A 9,445-nucleotide genomic window follows, 5' to 3' on the forward strand; every position below is an offset into this window, starting at 1 on the left:
CTGTTTCCAGCCCAAYACTAGAGGTAACTCGCTTTCACACCCCTCTCCCACACACTTGTGAAGCACTGCTAATTCTGAAAAGTAAAGAAACGTGGCAACACGGTAAGCACAGCATAGTATCTCCGGCTGATCAGGAGCGTCCAAACCTGCTCTGGAAGCACGCCCCAGCCCAGGCAGGTGCGGCCCAGCGGCTGGACACCCACAGGGATACTGCGATCCTGGACGCTTCTGCCACTAAAACATGCTGCAGTGAGGCCACAAGGCTCAACGAAACCAACCCAAAGCGTGGCTGCCTCAGGGGACGAAGCCGCCCACCCCCAGCCAGCGGGAAGGCAMCGCCACGAGCAGCCTGGACCCCCGCCCCAGCCCCCTCCCCACGGCCGCTCCACTCCCCGAGAGGAGCCGCGCCCCGTCCCGCCCCGTCCCGGCTCACCTTCCCCGGCGGGTGCCCGGCTCCTACATCTCCTCCCGCTTCTGGAAGCTGATGCTGGCGTACGCGCTCAGGTCCTCGCCACAGTGGCCGCTCCCGCGCTGCTGGCCCGGGGGCTTCGGCGGCAGCGGCTGCTTCGCCTCAGCGGAGGCGTGCGGGTGGTGGTGGCGGCGGTGGCCGCAGTCCCTCACCAAGTCCAGGTCGATGTAGTTGAGTCCGTTCTCCAGGGTGGACGCAGCCCCCGGCTCCCGGCGGGCGGCCGCCTCCCCCGCTCCGGGCCGCAGCCACACGTTCTCGAAGGAGGCCGAGCTGTGCCGCTTCACCTCCTCGGCGCCCCCCGCGCCGCCGCACGGGAAGGGCGCCCCGAGCCCGCCCGGCGCCCCGCGGGCCGCGCTCGGCGTGGAGGAGAACGTCTCGGAGCTGTGCCGCCGCCGGCCGCCCTGCGGGTCGGCGCGGATCACCTTGGCGCTCTGGTTGCGGCCGGGGCTGAGGCTGACGCGAGTAAAGGCGCTGCCCGCACCCAGACCCCCCAACAGGGAGGAGGAGCGCGGCGGCGCCGCCGACAGCTCGGCCGGCGGCCGTGGCAGCTCCGGGGACGCCGCGGTGGCGGCCGCCGGCGGGGGCTTTTCGGGAACGGCGCGGCCCCCCCGCACTTCAGCGTAGCTGAGCAGGCGGGCGGGCGAGCCGGGGGACGGGCTGTCCGAGCAAGAGCCCCCGCCGGCCGCGGCGCCCCCCCGCTGCATCGCCACGTAGTCCCGGCCGGGCCGGGCCGCCCGCGCGGTGGCGAAGCCGGGCAGGCAGGGGGCCCGCGGCGGGCCCGGCTCCATGTTCATGTATTCCTCGGCGGCCTCGCTTCCCGGCGGCGGCAGGGCCATGCTCAGGGCAGCCGAGGGGAAGGGCGGCTTCTCGCCGGCGATGAACTCGATGTTCACGTAYTCGCCGGGGCTCTTGGGCTCCGGGGGCAGCAGCACCGGGGGCTGCTCCCGGGCCCGCGGCAGGGTGCTGGCCTTGGGGCCGCCCAGCGAGAGCCGCGTGGGACGCGCCAGGCGGCCCTTGGTCTGCACGGCCGTGTCCACCTTGCGCGGGGGCTGCGCTTGAGGCGGGGGGCCGCCCTCGGGGCCGCCGCCGCCGCCCAGGCTGTCGCTGCTGGTGGAGGACGACGAGTCCTCGGCCGCGTAAAGGAGGCGGCTGGAACCGAGCGCGATGCGGGGCTGAGGGCTGCCCTCCTCGGCTGTCCCCGCCGGCCTGCCGCCCCGCCGGTGCACGTGCTTGAAGGAGCGTGGCAGCGAGAAGTAGGAGTAGATGGGTTTGTGGTGCGCTGCGGTGGCCGCCTCCTCGACCCCCGGCTGCCCCGCAGCCCCGAAGTAGCAGTCGGGCGGGGTGCTGGTGGTGGAGCCGCTGGCTGGGGACATGTTGATGTAGTCGCTGCCGCCGCAGGGGAGCTTCCCTTCGTTGCTCTCCACTGAGAGTTTTGGGTGGTGGCCGGCACCATTTGTCCAGATCTTGCCGTAGCCCGCAGAGCTGCTGTCGGGAGAATAGCTGCCACTGGGGGACATCATCATGTAGCCATTAGAGTCCACTGTGGCTGGAGGGTGGCGGCCACCCCTGCCAGGGTTGATGATCTGCTGTGGGGCCGACACACTCTTAGGACTCATAGGCATATAGTCACCCCCCTTGGGGGGGCCCCCACCACTGGGCACAGGGGCTACACCAGGTGACATGGGCATATAGCCATCATCCGTATGCGGGGCGGAGTTGGTCCGATGATGGCCACTGTCCATGTGGTGCATCTCCAGGCACTCCTCTGGGTAGGARTGAGTGGGCACAAAGGCTGAGTGGCGGTAGGAAGGCAGCCTGCTGCTGCCACAGGGGTAAGAAGGCAGCATCTCCGTGTACTCCTCGATGGAGGCCACCGAAGACTGTGAGGGTGTCTTCTGGTGGGAGATGGTGGGTGAAGTGCCTGCAGAGTGAGTCCGCTTCCTGAATGCCTTCTCCAAGTCRGCAACCTCCTCACTACCACCTCGAGGACAGCAGGGTGTACTAGGATAACGGGGCTGCTGCTGAGGGTGGCAGGTGCGTGGGATGAAGTGGCCATTGGGTGCTGCCAGGCTGCAGCAAGAGGAGGTGGCCTTCCCCCCCATGCAGATGTAGTTGAGGTCTTCATCGCCCCGGGCAGGGGGGGTGTGTCCCAATGAATCAGGAGTTACACTGCGAAAAGAGCTGCGAAAGTCACACGGGCTAGAACCATACTCATCAGAAGAAATAAATCCACCATCACTGGGGGAGCCAGAAACTGAAGCACTAGACCTTCGTGGAAACAGACAGTCGGAGGTGGAGCCGTGGCCACTAGTGCTGCTGGAWGACAGGCTGACTGGACTGGTGGCTGAAGGAGAGCACCGCGAGGAAGGCATTGGGATGGACCGGCTGTGGTTGAGTGGGGGATGGAGCCTGGAGTTGCCACGGTGTCTATGTGAATGAGTCCGGTTAGCACTGGGACTAACTGGGCTACCATCCACAGARGCAGGTCTTGACATTGTGCCTTCCCCATCACTTGATGCTCGAACCCGGAAAGAGCTGGGCTTGCCACCTGTACCTCCACCACCGGCAGGAGAAGTGGCCGTGACACTCTCAGTCCTGGACCGTCGACTGAGCCCCACTTGGCTCGGTGGAGGGTTGTTGACGTGGTGCCTGCTGCGAAGGGGCACAGAAATTGGGTTTGAACAGTTTGAGGAGGATTGGCTCTTGCTGCGGGGCCGGAATTCCTCACTCATGGCTCGCATGGCCTCCAGGATAGTTTCATGCATGTTCTGTGCCACCACTGAGTCATCCACTTGCATCCAGAACTCACCAGGTCCAGTGACAGCTGAGCGTCCCACCTCAATGAAGAAGAAGTTCTCAGAGTGACCACAGCGGCGGATATTGAGCAGCTGCAGCACCACAGCAGCAGCATCTGAATTCAGTTTTACAAAGCTGATGGTCTTGTTAGTCAGGCACAGGCGGTAGATGCCAATCAGGTTCTTTGTCTGGCCTAGGCCCTTAGGCTTCAAAATTACTTGCCAAACTTCCTTAAAAGCTGGACCAGGAGCTACCTCACCATAGCTGTCCTCACCTGCTTCCCCCAGTCCTGTGCTGCTGCCTCCAAAAGTGACATCGCTGTGGTGGTGGTGGTGATGGTGATGGAGATGGTGGTGGCCCTTGGCCCTGTTGTGCAACTGCAGCAACGCTTGGTACCAGCTCTCCTGTTCAGGCTCGCTGTCAGCTGCAATGGCAAAGTGCTCGTCCTTGGTGTAGAGGGCCACCAGGTGCTTGTTCTTGGAGTCAGCCCGTTTGTTGATGTTGAAGCAGCTTTCTAGTGGGATGGAGCGCTTGGGGGCCCCTGACTTGTGTCTCCATTTCTTCTCATTCTCGTAATACTCCAGCCGGGCGGGTCCAGACTCACTGGCTGCCCTCAGCACGAAAAATCGTTTATGCATGCTCTTGGGTTTGCGCAAGTAACCCACCTTTCTGACATCTGAGAAAAATCCCTCGTTATTATCCGTGGGGCTGGCCATGGCGAGAGGCGGTGGAGCTGTTAATRCAGCTCACAGTCTGCAAGACCCCAAAACAGCCAAGCCAGCTGGGAAAGGCAACCACCGAAAATAAAATTAATGCAACAATTTAAATTTTAAAAAGATTAAAAAAAAGGCAAAAAAAGCTCAGGATCCTCTTTTGAGAACGGGACGGGGGAGGGACAGAAGCAGGGTGAGAGCAGCTGTTCAGTGGCAGAGGCAGCTTCCAGCACCAAATCAGAGTTTGTGTTGCTGTTTATGCCCAAATCGCGCTTAGATAGGTAAGCTCGTCCTTTAAAAGTCCAGTACCGATCAGTCCAGACGAAAGTCTCGTCCCAAAAGCAGTCGCCGGGAATGAGAAATGCATCTTCCCTTGCAGGGGTCGGGCTCCGGCGTGGCCGGGAGCGGGGCGGGGGTCCACTTTCCTCCGCTTCCAGCTCCCCTTCCCCGGCTCAAGTTTGCCTCCGCGAGCAGCGATCTCTGTTGCAGACTGAATATCCTCTCGGGGGTGGAGATTGTTTTGCAAAGTCCGGGGTTTGCACCCAAAAATACACGCTGCTTTCCCTTCTCTCGCCCTCCCCCCAAAAAAAGATAAAACAAATTTTAAAAGAATGCCGCCCACAACACAACCCCCCTTCCCCAAATATCAGCGCCGAGGCTGCTGCTCCGGCTCATGCGTGCGGGGGAGGCTGGCGACCCCATTCAGTCCCATCTCGTTAGGCAGAGAAAGTGCCATTTCCACACGCGGCGCAGCCCGGCAGCGGCGGGAGGGGAGGCAAGCCCGAGTGCCGAAGGAACATCCTCTCTTCCTCCTCCTCTTCATTCCAGGCGGCAGCGCCTCAGCGGCCGGCGGCGCGGCCCCCTCCCGTGCCCCAGCCCGCCGGGGGAGCTGGCACCGCCGCGGCGGCTCCTTCTCCGCCGGCTTCTCCTCGGAGTTTCCCGGCGCCCCGCACCAAAACAGGCGGCGGGGGCCGCGCTCGCCAGTCCAGCCCCCTCCGCCTGCCGCCGCGGCTCAGGCTCACTCCAAGGAGAACAACACGTGACGGCGCCAGTGCGTGGACCATCCCCGGAGCCGCCGCCGGGCTCCCGGCCAGCGCCGCCGCTCCGCCCTCCGCCCTGCCCTCATTCAGCGCGGCCGCGGGGCCGCCGCCGCCGCGCCCCCATTGGTGCCGCCGCCCGTCCGTCAAGATGGCGGAGGCGCCCGGCCGGGCTGGGGCGCGGCGCGTAGTAAAGAGGCGTAGACGCCATTCAGCGCCGTGTTATTTATACCCGCCGCCGGCGGCCTCTGCAGTGTGGCGGCTCCCGGGCCCGGCCGGGCGGGGAGCTGCTCCCGCCYACCCGCAGCCCCAGCCGCCGGCCTCGCTGGGAGCGGAGCGGGGGGCGCTGCGGCTGCGGGACCGCAACCCCCCAGCCGGGGCTCGTTCCGCTCCTCGGGCTCAGACGCGGCCCCGGCGCTGCCAGCACGGCCGGTCCCCAACAGGGGCCTGGCGGGAGGGGGAGCTTGGCCCGGCCCTGCCTCCATGGCGGGCGAGGCAGGGCCCAGCAGTGCTCCCCCTGGCCGTGCGGCGGGTGCCGCGTTTCCCCGAGTCGTTTGTGCCGAATTAAACAGCGTGCGGCGGAAGCGGCCGTGCCGGGGCTGCACGATCCGGGGCTGCACGATCCGTGCCCGCACCTCCGCCCTGGGCCCCGGGAACAAGTGCGGGAGCGCTGCGGACTCATCCGCTGCTCAATGCTGCCCTCTGCGGGACAGCGCCCGCCCGGGCCGGACGTGTTGCGGGCTGTGGCTTCGGGGGGCGGGTGGAGGTTTGGGGGTGCTTTTGGTTTTTCCTGGTACCGATTACGATGGGTGACCCTGGACAGGCGTGGAGGGGAGCGAGGCTTTAATGCCCTGGCACTGCCCTACCCAAGCAGGCTGATCCCTGCTGGTCAGAGGTGAAAGCACCACAGCAGTGCTCACACTTACAGTTAAGGTTAAAATAAAGTAGCAAATTATACTCTCGTTTGGGTTTGTGTGGGTCCAAACGCGCAGCTAAATAAGTCGGAGGCTTTTCTAGTGYTCCTGCACTACCAAGTTTGCGGCTGGGCAGATCATGATCATACAGTTATCTGAGAGGAGCTGTTGGCCAAAAGGTGAAAAATTCTCCTGAAACAGTTGAAACAGATGGAGAATCCAGAAAGGGCAACAGGCACAAACCACCTTTGCATATTATCCTGTAGAGAASTCCATAAAACACAATTTAAGGGTGCTCGCCAAACRCAASATGACAATTTCTAATACAAGGGCAGAGTCTAGTCACTAAGSAGTGAGGAGAAAAAAGACAATCCATGCTGTAGCAGTAACAATATCATCTCATTCTTTCCTCCACTTCACATCATAGCTCATCATGACAAAATCAAGTATTTGTATTGAAAATAAATCTATTATACAAACCTTGAGATAAAGATGATTACAAACCAAGTGCATTTCTATCCTGCAACAAGTAGGGCAGGAAATTGCTCCCCCAGCCCACACCATGGAGCTGTGGAACAGAATTGCAGCCCCAAGACATATTAAGATCAGCTGTCATTAATGACAAGGTRTGTCATTAATGAGAAGAGGGCAGCATCACCATACATCCATGGCTAAAAGGTACTGTGGCAGGAGAAGACTCCTAAATCTCTCCCGGTCCCTTCACAAGCATGGGAATGCRTGTTCATGCACAGAATAGATGCACTACTTTTTCAATTAAAAAATCTGCACATAATTAGGGTTATTAATATTAAATAACAAATTTTATTTGCTCTGCCCAATCTTTCTCTTGGCAGGTATGCACTTGTAAGTGGAATGATCTYTTGATGGAGAATAACCACCATCTGATTTGCATTGTGTTGCACCAGGGAACATGGATTTGAGRGTAAAAGCAGCAGACAGTCCTATAATCACAGAATTTCTTGAATTAGAAGATACTCATAGGGATAATCAAGGCCGAATCCCTGCTCCTCACAGGATTACCCAAAAGAAAACCATATGACTAAAGGCATTSTCCAAACACTCCTTGAACTCTGACAGACTTGGTGTCCTGACCACTTCCCTAAGGAGCCTGTTCAGTGACTGATCAYTCTCTCAGTGAAAAGCCTTTTCCTAATGYCCAATCAACTTCCCTTAACAGTTTCATCCAGTTCATACCATGTCCTAGCCACAGCTTATGGGCAGACAGTATATTTAAATGTGTTCCCTTCATCTTGGGAACATTTTCTTTAATAATATCTGATTTTGCAGATAAAATAAAATCTTGTTTTTCTTGTCTGGTTATCGAGGGGATTCAGTAAATGTCCCAGAAGTGTTTTCAAACTTTATATATAGATTCATGTCCTTTGCTCAGCAGAAATAACAGGCAATAACTAACACTTCCAGCATATTTTGAAAACTATTTTTTAAAGTTAGTTTGCATCATGCCAGACCACATCTTGGAATTGTTTTCTTGCTCTTTGAGTTCCAAAGCTCTGAAGCACAGTGCTTCTCTGTGGGGTACATAAGTGGGCACATCAGCACACCAAAGAAAAGAATATACCTTTACTTTCTCTATTTAAATACTCGCCCTGCCATGACCATGAGTGACTGAGAATTCAGACTTTGCAACTAATTGCAAAGGGGTTCAAACCAAGACCTTTAGTTCCCTATATAAATACCTACAGCTACCACACTACATCACTGTCTCTTTGTACAAGAAATTCAACTTCAATAAACAACAACAAAATTGAGGCTGCTTTTCTAGCACCYATGTCCAAATCCTAAATTTCATACAACCCGATTTCTGCAGTACCCTTTGACCATCCCCCTATTCCAGTCTGAATATATATATATATATTCTGAATAAATATATTATATATTTCTCCATTTCCAGTTTGTGGAGGCCACATGATTATTTGATAAGAGAAGGGAAAGGAATATAATAGAACAGATAASGATCAAAGTTCCTAACTTTTATCTGTCATAGTAAGTGGTGGAAAGACAAATTTAGCACAGGATAATCTCATAAGGCATAAAATGCTTGAGACAATTAGTTCTCACAGTGTCTCTACTGAACCTGGCAGAGCAGACCAGTAAGKTCTGGGAGATAATCAAAACTTGTGTCTTGGTAATGCTCTGTTGCTGAAATGCCATCCCAGGAAGGCAACTACARGGATTCAGAAGGAACTGAAGAGGTRGTGCTGCTCTAAGTTACAATGAAGATTAGTTTCTCTTGAAGCCATCTTTACCTGTTCACATATAGATTCTCAGCTAGCTGGAAAAATGAGTGAAAGAAGAAAATGTAAAATGCACCGTTAATGCAGTAAAGAAAAAAAACTACTCATTTGTCTATCATAGGCTGTTGATTTTATCTCTCTCACAAGGATGCAAACCAAAAGAAACATTCCCAAAAGGTGAAGTTACATCACCATAAGTTTTTAAGAAAAGCAGAGTGACCCTTGTTCACCAGCTTCATCCATTCACCTTCCAGACACAACTGACCTACAAGTTGCTCCCTCTAATCTCCACTCCCAGTTGCTCCAAAAAGGCTTGATCTCATTTTCCACACCCAATTCTTCAGATAAAACAACTGTATTTCTAGGCAGAATATCATTAGGGGGGAAAAAAAAAACCCCAAAAAAACCAGGTCAGGAAATCAAGACTTTCTGAACATTATTTTCTTTCATTTCCTACTGACTTGGAATCAAGTTGTCGTGGAGCAGGAAGAATGAGTTGCTCCACCAGGGAAGGGGAGCCAGGTGCCAAGGGGCAGTGACCTCCCCTGTTGCAGCCACTGCTAGTGCACCCAAATAAGGTGAGAAGGGAAAACTGGTGATTTTTGATGTAAGATTTCTCTTACATTTAAATAGAATTCCCTGTGTTTCAGTTTGGGGCCATTGCCTTTTTTCCTGACACTGGGCACTGCAGAGGAGAGCCCAGCTCTGTGTCCATCACAGGTGTGCTCTGGTCCTCRTTCCAAGGTTGATTTGATTGTATATTTCATTTGTTTTAAGCTCAWTTGTAGTATTTCCTTTTCTACAATCAACAGTAAAGATGAAATTTGCATAACTCTTCCCTTAAAAACAGTGCAGCTGTCTCTAAACTGGTTAAATCATTACTTAGATAAATAAGATATTTAATTTCTCTATGAAAGGAATGGTAATAATATCATGATTCTACATTTTGTATCCCTGACTTCAACTGTCATCTCTTCGAGGCAAATCAAGAACACATATGGAATGACCAAGAACACATATGGAATAATTAGAATCTTCAAATGTATTGTATTAAATTGTTACATTAACAGCTGTATCCCACTATATCACAATAATGAGAACTAGAAACGCATCTTTTCTATACTTCACTTATTAGGAATGCTTCTATTCTTCAATTTGTGTGTAAAACACTCATAACAGCATTTAGAACACATTAATTATATGAAATATTTAGGTTATGTTCTAGTGACTAAAATTAATT

General features: G+C 55.1%; 1 protein-coding gene across 1 annotated transcript in view; it reads right to left on the reverse strand.

The window, feature by feature from the left end:
- IRS1 (insulin receptor substrate 1) overlaps positions 1-5,054 on the reverse strand; it is a 46,093-nt gene extending 41,039 nt beyond the window's left edge. Inside the window, exon 1 of the mRNA XM_057366879.1 lies at positions 434-5,054. Coding sequence (XP_057222862.1) covers positions 457-3,981 — 3,525 coding nt within the window. The 5' untranslated portion in view covers positions 3,982-5,054 and the 3' untranslated portion in view covers positions 434-456. The remainder of the gene's footprint in view (positions 1-433) is intronic.
- Between the last annotated feature and the right edge of the window lie 4,391 nt (positions 5,055-9,445).

Source organism: Malurus melanocephalus, unplaced genomic scaffold (genome assembly GCF_030028575.1).
Source record: "Malurus melanocephalus ecotype Western Australia unplaced genomic scaffold, MMel_1.1 scaffold_73, whole genome shotgun sequence".
NCBI classification, from domain to species: Eukaryota; Metazoa; Chordata; class Aves; order Passeriformes; family Maluridae; genus Malurus; species Malurus melanocephalus.